The sequence below is a fragment of the Hyla sarda genome, chromosome 4 (assembly GCF_029499605.1).
Source record: "Hyla sarda isolate aHylSar1 chromosome 4, aHylSar1.hap1, whole genome shotgun sequence".
Classification (NCBI taxonomy): domain Eukaryota; kingdom Metazoa; phylum Chordata; class Amphibia; order Anura; family Hylidae; genus Hyla; species Hyla sarda.
Genome location: NC_079192.1, coordinates 32,853,397 through 32,876,899, shown reverse-complemented (window position 1 = coordinate 32,876,899; position 23,503 = coordinate 32,853,397). Strand labels below are relative to the sequence as shown.

Genomic DNA, 23,503 nt, shown 5'->3' with positions numbered 1-23,503 from the left:
TGACAACTCATTTAGGATTACAAACTGTGTTAACTATCAATCATGATAGTTCAGATTAGAACCAGGATGTATACTTTATCATACAGTTAAAAGCTTTCCCCCATTCCCCACTATTTCCAAGTACTCATGTTTGTAATAAATAATTTCTGGTGTATGCCCCTTCCCTATCATTCCTTTCTCCTCAACCCTTTCTCTTTCATGTGTTTCACTTAGAGGTTTATAGCGGGAAGACAAGATTGATAGATAACAGTATCTACAAACCCACCAGACCACATCTTCCTCGATCCAACCGCCAGCACACACTCAGTTCCTAAACACTATGACATTGACATTCACAGCTACAATGTGAGCAGTATGCTTAGGGGTCAACAAATGTTTTCCAATGTTGTGAAAGCTCCTGTTGCTGTACTGTTAGAAACTGTATATATGAGAAGCATTTTTTTTTTTAAAGTCTAATTTTATATTTTGCTCAGGAATACATGAAAAATTTTATTTGAGCAAAGGGAAAATTATTGATATTTATGTAGTGCATTGTCACAGATACTCATCATGTAGGACCCAACATCTCAATAGCTCCAGTTCGGTCTATAAGTGCGTTTAAGAATAACAAACACATTTTTTAAGAATTATACATACACCTTTCCACCACTGGCATGCATGCTTGGGCGAGTGTGCATTAGGGAGGCTTGTTTTTCAACTTTTTTCTCTGATCAATTCCTAATACCTGACAAAAGTTTCCCACCCATAAGGCAACTCATGTGTAAAATGTAGTCTTCACTAGAAGCTTCAGGTTTTAAATGGTAAATGTGCTACTCAATAATTATTATACGGAAATGATTACCTGAGATAATTCAAATGTCGCTATCACAGTCCCCCCTGTGTTGTGATGTGTTTAAACCAAAAAAGCTTTTCCTGCCTGATAACACAGTGCTAGGGAAGTCTGTCACTAACTACCCATGCCATACAGCATTAGGTGAGAGGACTGTGAAACTTGTGCCTGTGCGAGTATGTGGTCAAGAGGCACGTCATTGCCAACTTCTATCTAATCTCTTATCCAGGCAGGTCCCAGAAAGAGAAACATTCAGTCGGCACTACATCCACTCAGACCTTGTGGTTTAGAGCCACATGGCAATACACCCCTTTTCAATTTACCATCCAATGCTATTCTTCGGTGGTGCTCTATCCAATATAGCAGCAATCAAATACTTCTAAGAAGAATAAAGATGGCACTCACCACGTAGCAACCAGAATTTATTTTATTGTTCTAACAGCATAAGCCCAAGATGCAGATGGCCATCTGCATCTTGGACTTATGCTGTTTGAACAATATAAAGAAATTCAAGTAGCTACATGGTGAGTGCTATCTTTATTCTTTTAAGATCTAAGGCCCCTTTCACACTGCCGTTGTCACACGGCAGTGCAGCGCACGTCAAAAGATCAGGGGAGAATAGCAGGAGAAAAATTACTGCAAGCGTCATCTTTTTCTCCCGCTAAAAAACACCAGTGTCTGACAGATCTTAACAGATCTTAATGACTACATTAAGATGACTACAATGGGATCCATCGTGACCCGTTGTTGCCTTTTGTGCCCCGCCCATATAACGCCCGTTGAAGGCAAAAAAAAGAGAGAGCTTAACAGCCGTTCTCGATGGGGAGCAACAGCAGTGTGAAAGTATCCTTATCCAGGCAGGCCTTGCCAACGTTTGACAACAAGGGCAATTTCTTTAACCATCTTTCCTGCTGAAGACTACTCAGATTAGGTTGCACAAGCTCTAAAGATGATTGAGTGATAGATGATTATACCTTTATACAACTTGGAATTTGCATAGAGCCATAATACATATGTATGTGTTTCCTTACAGAGGAAAGAAATGCAGTGACAGTCATCGTGGGGGTGAAGCAACATGGTGAAACTTCTGTTGGATTTCTCCCTATCGCTTTAGGAAAAACAAGTTGTAGGTGGAACTAATTATTTTCTGTATAAACATTGGAAATTGAATAACTAGATACCATTTGTTACCTATGAAGGGTGCTTCCAAGATGTCAGAATGGCTTCTTCTCTTGAATCTCCCTGAAAAGATTGGGATCAGGTTAGCGGCACGTAGGTAGGGACTGGAAAGGAATCAAAATAAAATTTTAGTCTAATCCGAAATGTCTACAACTTTCAAGGTTGACAAATTAGTACAATCGGCTGGGAATTTACAAGTCTTTCCCATAGCCAAATGTCACCTCTCTTCTAAAATGTGACTTTTCATTAAGATCTGTTTAGAAATCTATTTGCACACAATAACTTAGTTACATGCAAAAGATGTGACCAAAACACCCAAATAACAATTCATGGAAATGGGTATACAAGTTTGACCAGGATTTTGTATAAACTGGATGGCTGCTTTAGTAGAGCTTTCCTTCTAGGAGTGCAATGGACCTCCTTTGGCCTTGGAAATGCAGAAATGCAGTAATTCATGAAGACATAGATTCCACCCAGCACTGAAATTACCCTGCAGGAACATTGGCCCATGTGGGCAGGACAAGATAGTTGCAGAATATTATAATTTATTGTCCTGATGACAGTCTCCTGCTTTCACAGGGGAAACAGCTGCTACGAAGAGATGAATATGGTCAGCCACAAAGCTTAGAAAAGCTTTACTGACCTAATGTCCATCTACAGGAATCAAACGTGCTTGGGTATGCCTACAAAACATTCTTAAGACCATTACACCAGCCCCACCATCCTGTACTGTTCACACTTCATAGGAAGGGTTCAGCAGGTCATTGGGCAATGTTTTTCCACTGCTCAGTAACCCAGTTTTTGCTTTTTTGCCCACTGGACTCTTACTGTTTCCTTTAGACATTATGAGTAATCAAGTTGGTCTCAGCGTTTAGCCTTCATCCATATGTTAAGGTGGTTTCACATTGCACTTTTGTTTCCATCTTACAAATATATGTTTTATACACTTGAGAAGGGATAAAGTATACGTTAACAGATGCTAAAATCAGATTTTGCTGTATGCTATACAACATAATCAGTTTCCCATTGACTTACATTATTTAAAAAAAATAATGCATTTTATGTAGTGTACATAATAGTGTAGTTGACTACTTTTATATACAGCAAAACTTAAAGGGGTATTCCGCTGATAAACATGATATCTCCAGTCTCCAGCGGCCGGAACCCCAGGATCTCCGCTGCGACACCCATCTGGTGCACGAAGCAAACTCCGATCTGTGTCGGATGACTGGCGATCACAGCCACCATGCCCCCTCCATTCATGTCTATGGGAGGAGGCATAACGGCTGTGTATTAGCCGTCACACCCCCTCTCATAGACTTGAATGGTGGGGGTGTGGTGTGGCATCAACTCGGAAGCCTGAGGCTTCGGTGTTCATGAATGCCGCAGTACTGGCCTGTAGAGTGCAGGGGGGTTCCAGTGGCCGGACCCCCCATGATGAGACATGTTATCCCCTATCCTTAAGATAGGGGATAACATGCCACACCAAGCGTAAAAATTTGTGCACAAACACAATTTGCATAAAGACAAATAAATCTTTTTTAAAGCATTAAACAATAGCTAGCAAACATAGAACAAACACAATAGGACTCAAACAACAAATGGGCATAGGAGTGGAGCCAAAATGAATGGTTAAGGAATAAAGGCAAAGGCTGTATAAAAATGAACTGTTGCCACAAAAGCATAAAACAGTGCATAGTAAAATGATGTAAATAACTACCTGCAATAGCAGGGAGAAAGAGACCAAAACAGGGTGCCAGACCTTACCTACCCAACCCAAATGATCGTCTCAGGGGGCGTCTGTCGTTTGAGTCCTGGTGCCTTCATTATTGTGTCTGTTCTATATTTTTAGCTATTGTTTAATGCTTTAATAAAGATGTATTTGTCTTTATGCAAATTGTGTTTGTGCACTAATTTTTACGCTTGGTGTGGCATATTCATAGATGTTAGTAGGGTATTTTGTCTTATTAGTGACTATAGGGGATAACATGTCTAGGGGCGGAGTACCCCTTTAACATATTGTAATGGAAACAGTGAAACAGACAAAAAACGCAGTGTGAACCCCACATCATTTTTGACTCTTTAATATGTTTTACATTTTTTTCTAATTTTATTTTGTGTGAATATTCAGGATAGCTCATTAAGCCATGAATATATGATTCTCAATAACACATATGAACATTTTATATCTGCATTAGCTATTAAGATATTATTATTCAGCTCATCGTTACGTCTTAAACTATACGGTACTATATAGAGACATATAAAAATATGGGTATATCCATACAAGGCAGTAATGGTAAGACGCATAGTAGACTATTACAACATTGCAAAATCCATGGAATATATGCATGCATTCATATAATTTTTTTCTACAGTGTCACCAATAATCACAGTTCTAGGAAATGTGTTTTTTTAAGCTGTCAGCAGTTGTGGGGCCCTGAAGAGAGCAAAGACAGCAGTAAACTGTACATGACAGCTGGGGATTCTATGTATAAGCGCAATGTTCTAGTGCTACCTCAACTTAAAGGGGTACTCCGGTGAAAACCTTTTTTCTTTTAAATCAACTGGTGGAAGAACGTTAAACATATTTGTAAATTACTTCTATTAAAAAATCTTAATCCTTCCTGCACTTATTAGCTGCTGAATACTACAGAGGAAATTCTTTTCTTTTTGGAATGCTCTCTGATGACATCACGAGCACAGTTCTCTCTGCTGACATTATTATAATAACAATAACGCTTTATTTATTGTTGTCCTTAGTGGGATTTGAACCCAAGTCCCCAGCACTGCAAGGCAGCAGTGCTAACCACTGAGCCACCATGCTGCCCTTAGCATACATCTGCTATGCATGGTTGCTAAAATGAACAGAGATGTCAGCAGAGAGCACTGTGCTCGTGATGTCATCAGTGTTCCAAAAAGAAAGGAATTTACTCTGTAGCATTCAGCAGCTAATACATACTGGAAGGATTAAGATTTTTTAATAGAAGTAATTTACAAATATGTTTAACTTTCTGCCACCAGTTGATTTAAAAGAAAAAAGGTTTTCACAGGAGTACCCCTTTAACTAATAAATGCTTGGTTCTCCTGTTAACAAAATTCACTAAAGGTTTTTTTTTGCTAGCTTTAAGTGTAGTCTGCAATTGAACATAATTATTTTTTTAGTAGTCTAAATAGGTTCAAAATTATTCCTAATATGTCTTTATAATCACCAGTAGAGGGAGGGGAGACGCTTACTGCATAATGTTAAAACACTGAATGCAATAATATGACTGTATGCAGTAAGCTCCCTCTAGTGGTAGCTGTAGGCTGCCAGAATGGTATCCCCGTGTCTGTGTATGTAACTACAGTCACTACTTTCTCACAAAGGTCTATTGTGTGGCCCTAAATTGTTTGTTTTGCCCAAATGCCTTATTTATAAGGTTTTTAATTCTATTTTTCCTTCTTGTCCTGAAATAGAGGGACAAACCACCTGGTTGTAAAATATACATTGCAAAACACTGTGGTTGTTAGGCACGGTATGTCTAGCAACTAGACTGTCAAATGTGACAGCAAAAAGGGGCAGACATTAGATAAATGGGTGCTATCATCATAAAAAAACTTTAGATATGTCATAGAGACATATCAAAAGTTTTGATTTGTCAGAGTCTGAGTGTAGAAGGGAGAAGTGCACACTTGGGCCATTCTCTTCTGGCTCTTTTTCTCACAATGAAAGCCTATGAGACCGTTTCGCTCATGATGATGTGCTTCTCTCCCCACATGTTCTAGAGATTGGTTTGGGTCTGAACACACAGACATTGACCAATTCCTGGTCCCTATGAATGGGTCAAAAGTTTTTTTTATTATGACAGGTACACTTTAAATATACTAGGTGGAGCACAACTTTAACTCTTACCTGGGAAGATAAGGGTGAGCATGAAACTGGGGTGGAAATAATGGTCCACGTATCCCTGGTAGTGCCAGCATCAAGGAGGGTACAGGGCGTAAAGTTGTGAATTCTGGTCTCAGTGCCACTCTGCTGTGTCCCAGGCTGATAACTGGTACATGGGCGGGCACTCCATCTGTCCCCACAGGTGCCCGCTTTTCATCTGTGAGGGGTTCAGAGGGTGAAGCTGGAGAGCTGACTGGTAGAGTGTCAACTGTGTTTGGCCGCTTGTCTGCAGAGTTTCCATCATCCTCCATTGTTGCATATGTGCTGTCACTGTGTACCCCTTTGTCACCAGAAGGACACATGGGAACATAGAATACCTAAGGAGAATCAGGAGTGCAGGTATGTGATCACTAACTTGTTGCAATGTTGACATGGATGACACAATCCTTAAATGGGCACTATTAGGAAAAAACTTTTGATATGTTGTTGGTCAGGATCTTAGTGTTCAGACCCCAACCAATCATGAGAACAATTCTCGGGAAATGGATGATTAATGCGTTCTCTTCCAGCTCTATATCACTTAACTCTATGTGCCATTCAGGTCTCATAGATATAGAGTGGAAAAAGAGAGAAGCTTATATCCCAGTTCCTTCTCGTCATTAGTTGAGGGTCTGAACACTCAGACCCCGACCGATAAAAACTTTTGACATGTCTCTAGGACATTTTTCTGTTTTTCTTTTGACAGGTACACCTTAAGAGAAGAGATGGATGTTACTGTTCATGTACCACCGATGAGGACAACATTGTCCCTAGGGATGAGCGAATCAAATCTGATGATAATTGAAGGGAAATAGAAGAATGAATGGACAAGGGCTCCATTCCAAACATGGAAAGATTATATACATAGTTTTAGCAGCCTTCCAAATTCTACTTAGACAATGGAGAAGATGTGAACTCGCACACTCATTTTTCTAATATTACTTTACATGCGTCATGTTAAATCTCCAGGTATAGCGATCTCTAGTACTAGAAGTAATAAAGAACAATAACTTTCAACTACAGTATCTCGCATTGGTACGGCCTCACCTGGAATATGCTGTTCAGTTTTGGTCGCCTGTTCATAAAAGGGACACTGTGGAGCTGGAAAGGGTGCAGAGACGCGTGACTAAACTAATATGGGGCATGGAACATCTTAGCTACGAGGAGCAATTAAAGGAGTTACAATTGTTTATTCTTGAGAAGAGACGTCTAAGGGGGGATATGATAAACGTATATAAGTATATTAATGGCCCATACAAAAAATATGGAGAAAAACTGTTCCAGGTTAAACCCCCCCAAAGGACGAGGGGGCACTCCCTCCGTCTGGAGAAGAAAAAGTTTAGTCTCAAGGGGCGACACGCCTTCTTTACCATGAGAACTGTGAACTTATGGAACAGTCTACCTCAGGAACTGGTCACAGCAGGAAAAATTAACAGCTTTAAAACAGGATTAGATACATTCCTGGAACAAAATAACATTAATGCTTATGAAGAAATATAAAATCCCATCCCTTCCCCAATGTCGCGCCGCGCCCCTACCCTTCAATTCCCTGGTTGAACTTGATGGACATATGTCTTTTTTCGACCGTACTAACTATGTAACATAAGTAAATAAGCCCTTCAACTTTTTGTAAATATTTTATTACATCTTTTCATGTGACAGCATTGAAGAAATTACTTTTAGGGTACGTTCACACTACCGAATTTCCGCGGAATTCCGTGGTGTGTACTTAACATTAGTGTGAATGGGTCTCCGCGAGACACTGCGGAATTTTAGCGGTGGACAATTCCGCTGCTGAAATTGTTCCGCGCAAAGAAAGAACATGATCATTCTTTGCGCGGATTCCGCGAGCACTGCATAGCCATCAATGGTGACAGCTCAGTGCCCCGCGGCCCTAGCGCCGAAGTAATTTCATCGGGGGCCACCTAACGGAATCTCCGCTTGCTGAATTCAGCGAGCGGAGATTCTGCAGTGTGAACGCACCCTTATGCTGCAACCACCACCAAGGAATTTTCCATCTATAATGCAATTTCCACTATGATTCAGGCATCATAAGTCCTATATGCAGTCTCTAAAGAGTTAATCACTACCGGGAATCACTAACCTGGTCCATCAATTCAGGCTCATCAAATAGAAAATATTGAACCAGGGCCCTAATGATCCAACCACATTGTTCCCTGGATACATCTTCAGTCACAATAACAGTCCATTTGTAGCAGCTTCTGGATATAAATTACTCACTATATCACCTGCCGGCAAGTTGCTACATTCAGTAATCGGATCGCAACATATTCTGGATATAACTTCAGCTACAGTTTGCTCGCTTACATAGTAACCTATCGCTGTTACTTCTAACCAATGTGCTAATTAACAGTAATGATGAGTTGCAACTTCAGCTCTGGCATTATGGCCGGAGCCTTCCGCTACTCCAATCGCTGCCACGCACTGAAAAGTCAAATCAGCATTCACAAGGCGCGCAACTATTGAGCAAGTTTAGGATACATTGAAAAGGACAAACTGTAATGAAAAGATGTATAACCACAACCGGCATTCGGCCCGCCGCTACTGCAAGTGCTGCTGCATCAGAGGATGTGTTTAAAAGGAATATTAACTTAACATACGGTAACTATAGCCCAACCTCTTATTCTACTTTGTAGATATCGCTGCTACTGGATGACACACAGCGTTCACGGGGCACTGTTCCCTATTTTTCCCCCCATCACATGGTATTGAAACATATCCATGATTTACCCATGGATTTTATGTATTTAATAATTGTTTAATCCACAGCTGTTTTATTTCTATTTGTAGGCTATTATTGCAATTTTATTGGAATCTTTTTAGGTATTTTACAATTATCTTATATACTGTAGGATAGCACAGGATGTATCCAGCTACCATATTGTGACTCCCACTAGTGAAGCCAGGAGCTGGGTGCACTGGCTTCCCGGGCAAATCCACAGCCCATTAATTCATTTGTATGTCTATATATAGTGAGTCCATGTCATGTGAAACTATGCACATCTTTATAAAGAGCTCTGTCCAAGCTAGAAACGCTTTGAAAGTGCTACTACCTTTCTTTTTATGTATATGACGAGGAAATAAAGAATAATTTTATGGGAAAAGCGCCTGCATTGGAGAATTTTTTTTATCACTGAATCTACTAACATTGAAGAAATGACACTCTGCTACAATGTAAACTAGTGAGCGCACAGCCTGTATAACAGTGTTTAATGTTGTGTCCCATCAAAATAACTCAACACACAGCCATTAATGTCTAAACCTTGGCAACAACAGTGAGTACACCCCTTAATAGAAATGTCCAAATTGGGCTCAAATAGCCATTTTCCCTCCCTGGTGTCATGTGACTTGTTAGTGTTACACAGTCTCAGGTGTGAATGGGGAGCAGGTGTCTAAAATTTGTTGTTATTGCTCTCTCACACTCTCACCAACATTGTCCCTCATGGCAAAGAATTTTCCGAGGATCTAATAAAATAATTTTTGCTCTACATAAAGATGGCCTAGTGTCATGATCAGGTAATGTATGGCAGGGAAAAAGTGCGCCCTAACTTTACCTAAAGCCGCTTTTCTTTCCTATTGCATATCCACCCTATGCAACAGATCTACAACCATAAAGATGGTCCATACACTGCGCTAATGTGCTGGGGCATCTGAGTCAAAATAATAAGCGGAAATGTACAAAGTCAGGGAACACGTCAAGAACACGAGGAGTAAACACAATAACCAACAAACAGGACTAAGGACCTAATACATAGCAGGAATGCTAAATAGCCACAAAGATATAAGGCAAGATATAACATACTGACAATTCAGGAACCAAATACAAGTTAAACGGAAGAGGAAGGCTGACTAACAGGATAATAGTAATACAGCTAAACGGAACCATGACATCCTGGGGGTCAATGGGTTAACTGATGTCAGACGCCATACAGGTCAGGATACTACAACACAATTCACATTAGACAGATACAAGAAAAACTTCAAAAGCCAAACTCCAGAACATAGAGCAATACAGTTTAAGATTCTAAACAGGAATACTAAATATCGAACACTGGACTGAGAACCAGATTAGCCTAAACAGACACCAAGAAACACTTCAAAAGCCAAACTCTATTACATGGTGGAATACAGGTCAAGATTCTAAACAGGAATACTAAATACCAAACACTAGACTGAGAACTGGATTAGTCTTAACAGACTCCAAGAAACACTTCAAAAGCCATACTCCATTACATGGAGGAATACAGTTCACTGTACTAAATACAGAACACTGGACTGAGAACAATGAACTATACAGTACTGATAACAGTGTACAATATGAACATGGGTGTCAACAAGGTAAACTAAATATATACAAAGCATAACACTAAACCATTAGCAAAGTACAAACATAACAAAGCTAAAATCTAGATACACAAATGCAGGATAAGAAGCCATGGCTGAACTCAGAATACATGTGCAAAGACTAATCCAGATAATAGAAGCGGCACTACAGAGTTGCAAAAAAAAAAGTGTGTCTTTATTCACCCATCAAGGTGCAAAGTGCAATGTTTCAGCCTTTCTCAAACGTTGCACCTTGCAACTTGATGGGTGAATAAAAACACAATTTTTTTTGCAACTCTGGAGTGCCGCTTCTATTATCTGGATTTGTGACATACGTTTAGGAGTCTGAGCCTGAGGAGCAGAGCACCCACCTGTAACTTAAACTAATATTTACAATGCAGGTTTCTCCCTCTATCTTCTGTTGTTCACTGACTAAGGTGCTATGAAACATAGTCCAATTAGCAGCCCAGAATGCAGGCTGAGCTGAGATTAAGTAACCGACCCGCTGAGCTCACTGGCTAGGATCTGTAATCTTTGCCAGACCAGAGAGCATCAGCACAGAATAGCAGGTGCAGACATCACACCTAGGCTTAAAGAAGATTGCCAAGACCCTACAACTGAGCTGCAGCACAATGGGCAAGACCATACAGCGGTTTCACAGGACAGGTTCCACTTAGAACAAGCCTCACCATGGTCGACCAAAGAATATGAGTGCACGTGTTCAGCGTCATATCCAGAGGTTGTCCTTGGGAAATAAACATATGAGTGCAGCCAGCATTGCTGCAGAGGTAGACATGAGTGCAGCCAGTCAGTGCTCATGGCTGTCGTCCCAGAAGGAAGCCTCTTCAAAAGATGAAGCACAAGAAAGTCTGCAAACAGTTTGTTGATGATATGCCGATTAAGGACATGGATTACTGGAACCATATCATGTGGTCCGATGAGATCAGAATGGTCATTCACTTAAAGGGGTTGTGCGCTGCCCTGCTTTTCGGAGCTCCGCACGCAGCGTCCGGAAGTTCATTACTCCGAACGCTGTGTGCGGGCTTCCGTGTTCGCGGCCGCCGGGCATGACGTCACGCCCGGACCCCTCGTGATGTCACGCCCCCTTCCCATAGACTTTGGTAGAGGGGGCAGGCGTGACGTCACGAGGGGGCCAGGCATGACGTCACGCCCGGCGGCCGCTAACACGGAAGCCCGCACACAGCGTTTGGAGTAATGAACTTCCGAATGCTGCGTGCGGAGCTCCGAAAGGCAGGGTAGCGCACAACCCCTTTAAGGCAATGTTCACGTCAGATTAAAATGTACCAAAAGTTTTAACTTTTAATGAATCCATAATTGGTTTCTCAAGGGGTGCTTAGCAGAAATAAAGGAACATCAAACTCAGCCAAGGACTTATGACCCTTCATTCTAGTAATCAGTGGGGGTCTCGGCAGCCAGACCCTCACTAATCACAAATACTGACAAGTCAGAAGTTAGTTGAATCCTACCACTGGAGGTTGCCAGATGCCAGACGTTATCCTCTGGAGAAGCTCCAATTATGTAACTGTCCATATATGTATGATCAGAGAGGCGGTGCTATTGACAGTCACCCAATACACATTTAAACCTATTAACAATAACATGGCTTTGGAGGGAAGTTAGAAGGAGAAGAGGAAGGAGATCATGTCAGACATATCAAAAGTTTTTATCGGTCAGGGTCTCAGTGTTTAGACCCTGACCAACCGCTATAACAAGCACAAAAAACGTGTTCACACAAAGAACCACTTCTGTTCTTGTGTACCTTTGGGAGTGGGTGGAATAGGACACACATAGGATCCTAAACAAAAATGTAGTCCGTTCTTATCTGGTAATAATTCCTAATCCTAACATAACTCCCTATTCAGCAAGGTCCCTTAGTTATATTTGAAATAAACTAGTAGCAATTATCTGTGTTGCCAAGCATGGACTCATTAAGGGAAATATACAAAGAAGTGTAAGATGTGTAAGGTTAATATGGAAGAAACTCCACTTACTAGCTATAGTGTCAATGATTGCTCTGCACGGTTGGATGATACTTAAATTGTATTCAATATGGAACGAGCTAAGGAAGCCATGGACATTAAGTCTCTTATGCTCAAGATGGGAAAACTGTCTGTACGAGAACTCAAGCCTTGGATGGATCTTTCTATATTAACCACCTACTTGCAACAGTCTATGATCCCCCGAGGACTAAAAGAGAAACCTACCACGATTTATAGTGAGGAATTCACTACAAAGGGGAATAATTTATTGACGGACTGTTATTTGCGTTTAATCTATATTTATCTCTAATTTTATAGAAGTTGAAGAAAATGCATTAGTGGATATTAACCGCAAATTAAAAAAAACTTAGGAGATGCTTGGCAAATTTACTGACACCCAAAAGTTCATGGACATGGACAGAAAAATAAAATCTACCATTGCTAAATTACAAGTGGATATTACTACTCTTAAGGAAACCAAATTCCAATGGGATTATAAAGATAATGAGGACAATTGTGTCTACGATTGGAAAAGAAAGGAACACTCCTAGATCGATCCTCAAACATAAAGATGAACATAAAGTGTCTGAAGAAACAGGATAAAAGGTTACGTTTGGTCCTGCGGACTATACTTCAGATTTTTCTTCCAGTGAACAGGACATAACAAATCTGAGTCTGGAGTCCTTGCCACAGAATGCACATAATGCCAAGAGTAAAGGCTGCCCTAAAAATTCTGTCCCAAAAAATGGACAAGGAGGGCAGGGAAAAAACATAGGAAAACGCTATCCACAACAAGACAGCAGGAGCCCGAGGCAATGAGTGACTCAGGTGACCAGAATGTTATTAATTTGTCATTAATGATGTCATTAATAATGATAAACTGCAGGTCTCATCCAAAGGCTTTTCCTTTTCTCCCAATGCACATTTTGATCTTTTTGAAACGCTGAAGGACAGTAATCATTTTATTAGATCTTTGACTGTGAAGAAACTATTATTCTAATATGAATACTAATATTAAAGGGGAACTCCAGTGGAAAACAATAATTTTGAAACCAACTAGTGCCAGACAGTTAAACAGATTTGTAAATTACAAAAAATCTGAATCCTTCCAGTACTTATCAGCTGCCGTATGCTCCACAGGAAGTTATTTTCTTTTTGAATTTCTTTTCTGTCTGACCACAGTGGTCTCTGCTGACACCTCTGTCCATGTCAGGAAATGTCAAGAGCAGAAACAGATCTCCAAAGCAAACCTGTCCTGCTCTGGACAGTTCATAACAACAAAAGGGACCAATGGGTGGAGGCTTGATTTACTCAATGCTATTTACAATTGATCACTAAGTGATCACTAGAACCCTAAATTTACCACCCACTAAATTAAATATAACTTTTATTGCCAATCCATTTAAAATTTCAGTGTATATGTCTCCAGTTAATTGCTGCAATAACATATCTACTGCATGTAACCACATGCTAGTGTTGGATGTATAATTCCATTGCCTCGGCTGCAGTCCGACTGCCAATTTGAACTAGGAGCACACTGTAGTTAAAAACGATCACACAAAAACCCTCCCCGACGTTTCACCACAAGCAGTGGCTTTATCAAGGACTAAAGGGTCAATGGCATGTGATTGAGCTCTATTTGGGGTTTTATAGCCTCCTATTTAGTGATTTCACTAACAGGAAATGATTACACAGTTACTTTGCCCATCTGGTTGGTTTACTAATTTTGACTGACAGCAGTACACACTGAATGCCTTATTGGGTGTACTGCTGTCAGTCAAAATTAGTAAACCAACCAGATGGGCAAAGTAACTGTGTAATCATTTCCTGTTAAATACATCACTAAATAGGAGGTTATAAAGCCCCAAACAGAGCTCAACCATATGCCATTGACCCTTTAGTCCTTGATAAAGCCACTGCTTGCGGTGAAACGTCGGGGACGGTTTTTGTGTGATCGTTTTTAACTACAGTGTGCTCCTAGTTCAAATTGCCGGACTGCAGCCGAGGCAATGGAATTATACATCCAACACTAGCATGTGGTTACATGCAGTAGATATGTTATTGCAGCAATTAACTGGAGACATATACACTGAAATTTTAAATGGATGGGCAATAAAAGTTATATTTTAGGTTTCATATTTAATTTAGTGGGTGGTAAATTTAGGGTTCTTGTGATCACTTAGTGATCAATTGTAAATAGCTCTGGACAGTTCCTGACATGGACAGAGGTGTCAGCAGAGAGCACTGTGGTCAGGCAGAAAAGAAATTCAAAAAAGAAAAGAACTTCCTCTGTAGTATACAGCAGCTGATAAGTACTAGAAGATTTTTTAAATAGAAGTAATTTACAAATCTGTATAACTTTCCGACACCAGTTGATTTAAAAAAAAAATCCACTGGAGTACCCCTTTAACCCCTTAACGACGCAGGACGTATATTTACGTCCTGCGCCGGCTCCCGCGATATGAAGCGGGATCGCGCCGCGATCCCGCATCATATCGCGTGGGTCCCGGCGCTAATCAACGGCCGGGACCCGCGGCTAATACCACACATCGCCGATCGCGGCGATGTGCGGTATTAACCCTTTAGAAGCGGCGGTCAAAGCTGACCGCCGCTTCTAAAGTGAAAGTGAAAGTGACCCGGCTGCTCAGTCGGGCTGTTCGGGACCGCCGCGGTGAAATCGCGGCGTCCCGAACAGCTGATCGGACATCGGGAGGGCTCTTACCTGCCTCCCCGGTATCCGATCGACGAATGACTGCTCCGTGCCTGAGATCCAGGCAGGAGCAGTCAAGCGCCGATAATGCTGATCACAGGCGTGTTAATGCACGCCAGTGATCAGCATTAGAGATCAGTGTGTGCAGTGTTATAGGTCCCTATGGGACCTATAACACTGCAAAAAAAATGTAAAAAAAAAGTGTTAATAAAGGTCATTTAACCCCTTCCCTAATAAAAGTTTGAATCACCCCCCTTTTCCCATAAAAAAAATAAAACAGTGTAAAAAAAATAAACATATGTGGTATCGCCGCGTGCGTAAATGTCCGAACTATAAAAATATATCATTAATTAAGCCGTACGGTCAATGGCGTACGCGCAAAAAAATTCCAAAGTCCAAAAAAGCGTATTTTGGTCACTTTTTATATCATTAAAAAATGAATAAAAAGTGATCAAAAAGTCCGATCAAAACAAAAATCATACCGATAAAAACTTCAGATCACGGCGCAAAAAATGAGTCCTCATACCACCCCATACATGGAAAAATAAAAAAGTTATAGGGGTCAGAAGATGACATTTTTAAACGTATAAATTTTCCTGCATGTAGTTATTATTTTTTCCAGAAGTGCGACAAAATCAAACCTATATAAGTAGGGTATCATTTTAACCGTATGGACCTACAGAATAATGATAAGGTGTAATTATTACCGAAATATGCACTGCGTAGAAACGAAAGCCCCCAAAAGTTACAAAATGGCGTTTTTTTTTCGATTTTGTCGCACAATGATTTTTTTTTCCGTTTCGCCGTGCATTTTTGGGTAAAATGACTAATGTCACTGCAAAGTAGAATTGGCGACGCAAAAAATAAGCCATAATATGGATTTTTAGGTGGAAAATTGAAAGGGTTATGATTTTTAAAAGGTAAGGAGGAAAAAACGAAAGTGCAAAAACGGAAAAACCCTGAGTCCTTAAGGGGTTAAAGGGGTACTCCACTGGAAAACAATTTTTAAAAGCTCAACTGGATCCAGAAAGTTAAACCAATTTGTAAATTACTTCTATTTAAAAATCTTAATCCTTCCAGTACTTAACAGCTGCTATATGCTCCACCGGAAGTTGTATTTCTTTTGGAGTTCTTTTCAGTCTAACCACAGTGCTCTCTGCTGACACCTCTGTCCATGTCAGGAACTGCACATGTAAATCCCCATAGCAAACCCCTTCTGCTCAGGATAGTTCCTGATATGGACAGAGGTGTCAGCAGCGAGCACTGTGGTCAGACAGAAAAGAACTCCAGAAAGAAATACAACTTCATGTGGAGCATAAAGCACCTTATAAGTGATGAAAGGATTCAGATTTTTAAGTTGAAGTAATTTACAAATCTGTTTAACTTTCTGGCACCAGTTGATTAAAAAAAAAAAAAAAATTTCACCAGAGTACCCCTTTAATGCATTAGATACATATGATGCTTTTTCTATTCTTAGGCAGGACACGGTCAACACTTGTTCTTCATTACAGGATCAGATTGTACAAACTGATTTAGTGTCTTTAGTGCCTTTTTTTTTTTTTACATCACAATTTTTTCAACTCTCAGTATTCTTTGCAAATATCAGAAGTCCCAATGGGGGCAGAAATGTCATTATCAGTGGCAAATATTTATGCTGCATAGTGGGAACATTGTTACATTTTTCTCCCACTAATCCATTTTTGCTCGATGTGGCTTGATATGGTTGAAACATCGATTTTGTCTTTATTGTATCCCCATCATCTGGCTTTTAAAGGGGTACTCCGCCCGTAGACCTCTTATGCCCTATCCAAAGGATAGGGGATAAGATGTTTGATCGCTGCGGTCCCGCTGCTGGGGAGCCCTGGGATCCCTGCTGCGGCACCCCACCCCGCCCGGGCGATAAGGAGGACGGAGCAGCGTGACGTCATGGCTTCGCCCCTCGTGACATCACGGCCCGTACCCTTAATGCAAGTCTATTGGAGGGGGCATGATGACCGCCGCGCCCCCTCCCATAGACTTGTTTTGAAAAGGGCGGACCGTGACGTCACGAGGGGCGGAGCCGCGACGTAACGATGCTCCGGCCCCTGTACTGCCCGTCATTACGTGCAGAGCGAACTCGCTCTGTGCAGTAATGATGGCGGGGTGCCGCAGCGGGGATCCCAGGGCTCCCCAGCAGCGGGACCGCGGTGATCTGACATCTTATCCCCTATCCTTTGAATAGGGATAAGATGTCTAGGGGCGAAGTACCCCTTTAAGGCTATTGAAGAAATTATGGAAACATTCTCTAATTACAGTCACTGTATCTAGATGTGTAGGCTGTCAATATGCTGAGAAATGTCATGTGGTTTATAGAATCAGGTGTACAGAATGTCAGTTAAATTATATAGGCAGCACTAAAAGACCACTTAAGACTACCAATGACTACCAATATCGCCAATGTATCTAGACATTTCCTTACCAAGCACAAAGGAAATGCATCCACCCTTAGATTCTCTGGAATTGAAAGGGTTATACAATGGAAAAGAGGTGGGGATCAGGTCCGTCATTTCCCAGAGAAATAATGTGGATTTACCTTTTAAAGGGGGTACTACGCTTCCCCAGCATTCAGAACATTTTGTTCCGAACGCTGGGGGCAGGCGGCGGGAGTCGAAATATCAAGGCCATGCCACTCATGTCATCCCCCTCCTATAAACTTGCATCGAGGGGTCATGGTGTGACATCATGAGGGGCATAGCCATGACATCACAACCCCCGCTGCCCGCACCCAGCGTTCTAAATGAACGCCGGGTGCTGCACAGAGATCGTGTGGGTCCCTGCGGCGGAACCCCAAGATCAGACATCTTATCCCCTATCCTTTGGATAGTTGATAAGATATATACCTACAGACGCCAAAGGCGTAACACTTACTAACCCCAACACCAAATAAATAGTAAGAGGATGTATAAAAATATATAATTTTATTAAAATACAAAATTACAAAGACATGTCATTCAAAAAGTGTACCTGATAGACGGATTTTAAAAATAAATTCATATGTATACTAGTTTCGAAAAATACCTCTCTAGATAGAAACTTATGCATATAAAAACAATAATAATGAATATGTAGCAGGGTACACAGGGGGGATGAGATTCCTGGTGTGTTGTACGTGTGAGCCTCAGTAGTTAATGAATGGGTGAGGGAGTATGTCTAACAACAGTAGATGGCCTCTATAGGTATAAAAAGTGCAGGTGCATAGAAACAAGGCAGAGACTAAACTATATTGCGCTATAATGCGCAAAAGTGCAAAGTGCCAAAACAATATAAATGATTGTGCAAAAATAGTGCTGTAAACTAGGCAAGTGCCAACAAACAAGGGCCAAACATTACCACAAAAGGTGCAACAGACAAACAATAGCAGCAAGAGTAGACACACAGGGACAGGACTCACCCTGATACAGACCTCCGACGCGTTTCGCCAAAAGGAAGGCTTTCTGTAGGACTCCTAGAGGATTTCTCCTATGCTGTGATGATGTAATGTTGTCTCACTGTACTATTATGCTGCTTCATTAAACGTTAAAAGTTTTAACTAGTGCTGGCTTCATTTCACTTGTCTTTGAGTCTTTATGGTATGGTCATCTGATGTAGAGGTAGTACCGACCTTTATCAAGTACATTAAAAACTATTAATTTTTTCCCTTTATGTGGCAAAACCAAGAAGTCTTATTTTTAAATTTGATTCTTGAATGTTGCCTGAAAGCCTGAAGATATTCTGATGACAACCTGTCCCCTTCCTCTTCTCTTGTGCAAACCGTTTTGCTGGTGCAAATACTCAAATTCAATGTCCCCAATTATGCCCACATAATCACCACTATGGTAAGATATAAATATTTACATATTTGTTGTTTAACCCCTTAGGGAAACAGCCCATTTTACCCTTAGGCCAATTAACTTTTTTGCATTTTAGTTTTTTCCTCCTTCTTTGAGACATAACTTTTTTGCGCGACCAATTTAACTTTGAAATTACACTTTTAATTTTGCCATAAAATGTACGACGCAGCCAAAAAAATATATAAATAGTGGTAGGAAATCAAAAAGAAAACCTTGATTCAGCAACATTTGGGGGGGGGGGGGGGGGTTGTTGTTATGAAGGGACTGTTTTTACCTTAATGTCCAATGTGTCTCTTTAAGTGGTAATAACTTTGACATGCTTTTACTTAGCGACGCGATTCTGAGAGTTTTTTCGTGACATATTGTACTTTATAATACTGGTATATCTTTGTTGATTCATGCAGGATTTTTTGTGAAAAACTCCAAAATAATATGAAAAATTTGAAAATTTCTGGCATTCACTGTTTAGTAAAAAATATGTACATTTTTATTCTGTGGGTCGGTACGATTATGGCAATACCCAATTTATATAGCTTTTTTTATGTTCCTTTCCCTTTTCTCAACAAAATCCTTTTTTCCCCTTTTTTGTGTTGTGATGTTTTGACAGCCATAACTTTTTTATTTTTTGTCCATCGCCATTGTGTGAGGCTTATTTTTTGCGGGACAAGCAGTACTTTTTTTGGTACCATGCTACTTTTTCCTCTTTTTTTATTCCATGTTTTGGACCAAAGTTTGCGTTTTTGGTTGTTTTTTTCTACGGTGTTCACCATGTGGGATAAATACCATTATTGTTTTATTGTACAAGTCACTACGGACACGGCAAAACCTATTATGTATAGGTTTGGGCTTTTTTTGGGGGGGGAGGGGGGTGATAATATAGGATTTTATTGGGAAAGGGCGGTTCATTTATTTTAATTTATTGAAAAACCTTTTATTTTTATATCTTACACTTTTTACATGTTATACTATGCTGCAGTACATCTGTATTGCAGCACAGTATAACCATCAGTTTACACTGACATGCAGCATGTGCGATCAAGTCTGTGGACCTCACAGGCTGCTGTACTAGGTAGACAGGAGGCCATCAGCTGGCTTCCTTCCTACATGGCAACCAACGGGATCCTGCAATCGCATTGCGGGATTGCCGTTGGTGAACAGAGGGAACCCCCTCCCCCTGTCAACCCCATAGATTCCATGATAAGGACTGCTCACTGCATCTATGGGGTAAATGCTGCCAAGACCAGTGCGATCCCGGTCTCAGCATCTGCAGCGGGATCCCAGCTGAGATTGACTGCCGGGTCCCACTGGCGATCTCCTGAAGTGCATCATGTTAGCAACTGGGATGTATGCATACGTCTTAGGGCGGGAAGGGGTTAAAAAAAACTTTTTATACAAAATTAGCTTGTTTTAAATTGCTGTATTCTAACTCCTATAACTTTTTAATTTTTCCATATATGGGGCTATATGAGGGCTCATTTTGCACCATGATCTGTAGTTTCTATTGATTTTGGTCGCACAGTATATGACATTTTGATTTATTCCTTTTTTTTCTGGGATGTGATGTGACCAAAAATCAGCAATTATGGATATAATTCTTTATTTATGCCATGTACAATACAGGATCATAAACATTATGCTTTAATAGTTTTCACATTTCCGCATGTGGCAATACCCCCAAAAAATTTTTTGTTTGTTTTTTTAAATAGTGTGAAATTAACTTTTATTAGGAGAGGCACTTGATTTTATGTACACTTTTTAAGTCCCCAAAGGGGACTTTTATATGCGATCATTAGATTGCTTACACTAAAAACCTCAGTTGGTTAAACTTACATGACCTCCCTTCACCTGACTTAACCTATGAGACATGTTGTCATCTAAATCTTTGCGTAAAAGTAACAGTTAAAAAAAGACATTATATTATAACTGTACACCAAAAGGCCTTTTTTATTTTCCTACAGTAGTTCTCCTTAAGTTTAATTTATTGTCTTACGCTTTAATTCTGTTTTCATCCACAAGGGATGTGTGGATGACAATGATGTACGTGAAGGGCTGCACAAAAGATTGTTCTTAAAGGAGAACTACGGGATTGAAAATGTTATCCCCTATCCTAAGGATAGGGGACAAGTTTCAGATTGCGGGGGGTCCGACCGCTTGGGCCCCCCGCGATCTCCCGTACGGGTCCCGGCTCTCTGCATAGAGAGCGCGTGTCGACCACCGCACCAGGCGGCGGCTGACACGCGCATTTTATTTACTGCTATGGGAAAGCCGAAGCGCTGACTTCGGCAATTTTCGGCACTCCCATAGCAGTGTATGGAGGGGGCGTGTCGGCCGCTGCTTCGTGCGGTGGTCAACACGCCCTCTCTAACCAGAGAGCCTTACGGGAGATCGTGGGGGGCCCCAGCGGTCGGACCCCCCGCGATCTGAAACTTATCACCTATCCTTAGGATAGGGGATACATTTTTCAATCCCGTAGTTCTCCTTTAAGGCCCTGTACTCATAGTAACTAAGGGAACCTTTTAATAAGCATGTGTATCAAGCAGTTGTCTACCCATCTAAATAGAGCTTAAGACTATGTTCACATGTCTGAAATGTCCACATGAAAAATCTCTGTGCGGTGTCGGGATTTGCTCTGGTAGACAGATTAGCAGATGCCGTATAGAGCCAAGGAACCAGATTGTAAATCAAACTACAGTGTTTTATTCACACTCAGCAAAACATAAGTCTTGGCGCTTGTTCATACACAGCAAAGCAAAACAGTCTTGGTGCTTGTTCATACACAGCAAATCTTCAGCAAGTTCACCTGGAATCCTAGATGTCAGTTCACACCCGGGTGAATACTCAGCCACAGAAAAGTTCACTGGCAGGCCTCCAGGTGGCCTGCACCCCTGTTTGCAGTCTTTAGCCCTCAGCTCAGAGGACCCCACTGTTTCACTGTCAGATGGAGGTAAATCACACACACAACTCACCTGACAGTGCTGACTGCTTTATAAGCCTGCCAAGATCCGGCCTGGAACGTGAGTAATAGTCACCCACCCAGCACTTTGACTATTCCCAGTAAAAGCCGTCCCGGATAATCTTTACAGCCATACAAAACAGCTGAAGTGTCAGACTGCAATCTGCAACACTGACACTTGAGAAAAAACAGCTCTTACTTCACCTAGGCCAGGAACCTCAGTGACACATACCGACCATCCATGACGTCCCCTTGTTCCTTCCTTCCCTTTGTTCAACCTTGAGGGGGGGTGGACATACATTAAACAGTGTACCCGGAACAGAGCATCTGCATTTTCTAGTAACCGGCCCGCCCTGTGTTCTACCGAAAACTTGAAATTTTGCAAAGATAGAAAACATCGGGTGAACCGGGAATTTCTGTACTTGACCTGGCTCATCCATTTGAGAGGGGAGTGGTTAGTCACCAGAAAAAACTTTCTCCCCAACAAATAATAGCAGAGAGACTCGAGTGCCCACTTGATAGCCAGGCACTCTCTCTTCTCTATACTATACCTGGTCTCGGCTGGGGAAGACAACAGGATGCTCCTCCCCGCTGACTTCCTGAGACAGTACAACACCGAGACCTACTTCGGAGGCATCGGTCTGTACTATAACTATCTTTTGAAGTCAGGCGTCACCAAAACCAGGGACCCACACAGGGCCGTCTTCAAAGTGGAGTAAGCCCTTTATGCCTGTTCATTCCAGTGAACCATCACTGACTTGCATCCCTTCAAAAGGCCTGTCAAGTGTGCGGCCACTTTAGCAAAGTAGGGGACAAACCTCATATAGTATCCCACCATTCCCAGGAACTACTTTACTTGCCTAGTAGTGACAGGTCATGGCCAATTCCGAATTGCCTCTACTTTGTTCATCTGAGGTTTGATAACTCCGTGCCCAATTACATACCCCAGGTACTTGGTCTCTTCTAACCCTTTTGGGCACTTTTTTTGGGTTAACGGTTAAGCCAGCCTTCCTAAGGGAGTCCACTACAGCCTGTACTTATGGTGATAGAAGTATGTCCAGGGAGGTCCGAGAACACATCTGTGTTCCTGCTGATGAACTACCTGGCCTCCTGAGTCTGTTTAGAAGAGAGATTGTCAGCAATCTTTACGGTGGAAACTGCTTCCCACGTATCAGACTGAGAGACTGGAAACTCTACTCCCAGTAAAAATGGCAGGGGGGTGTCACCCGTACTAATCTCCCTATCTTTCCATGGTTACACTAAGTTTACATGGTACACCTGCTCCGGCTTTCTCTGCCCGGGCTGGTTTTCCTTGTAGGTCACCTCCGCACTTCATAGGGACCCTACCACCTAGCAAGGAACTTACTGTCCACCATCGGCACCAGAATCAAAACCCGATCTCCCGGGTTAAAATTCCGAACCCGAGTCTGGCGTTTATAGACCCTACTCTGGGCTGCCGCCATAGGTTCCCTAACTAGCGGCAACACTGTTTCCATCTGCTATTGCATCTGAGTGACATACTCAATCACACTTTTATGCGGTGTGGGTTGTTGTTCCCACGCCTCTTTGGCTATGTCCAACAGACCACGCAGATGTCGATTGTATAGCAGTTCATAGGGCTAGAACCCAGTAGAGGCCTGGGGCACCTCACGCACTGCGAACATGAGATGAGGCAGCAGAAGATCCCAATCCCTCCCATCCTTAAGACA

The 23,503-nt window shown here is 41.5% G+C and overlaps 1 protein-coding gene and 1 long non-coding RNA gene across 4 annotated transcripts in view; one reads left to right on the top strand and one right to left on the bottom strand.

The window, feature by feature from the left end:
• Positions 1–9,027, top strand: part of LOC130367744 (uncharacterized) — a 29,389-nt gene extending 20,362 nt beyond the window's left edge. Inside the window, exons 2-3 of the long non-coding RNA XR_008892154.1 lie at positions 1,863–1,955; positions 6,625–9,027. This is a non-coding gene — a long non-coding RNA (uncharacterized LOC130367744). The remainder of the gene's footprint in view (positions 1–1,862; positions 1,956–6,624) is intronic.
• LYL1 (LYL1 basic helix-loop-helix family member) overlaps positions 1–23,503 on the bottom strand; it is a 189,860-nt gene that overhangs the window by 18,949 nt on the left and 147,408 nt on the right. For all 3 annotated transcript variants that reach the window (XM_056570442.1, XM_056570441.1, XM_056570443.1), the window contains 2 exons: positions 5,904–6,256; positions 2,021–2,112 (listed from right to left, as the gene is read on the bottom strand). In XM_056570442.1, the coding sequence (XP_056426417.1) occupies positions 2,021–2,112; positions 5,904–6,241 (430 nt within the window). In that variant the 5' untranslated portion in view covers positions 6,242–6,256. The remainder of the gene's footprint in view (positions 1–2,020; positions 2,113–5,903; positions 6,257–23,503) is intronic.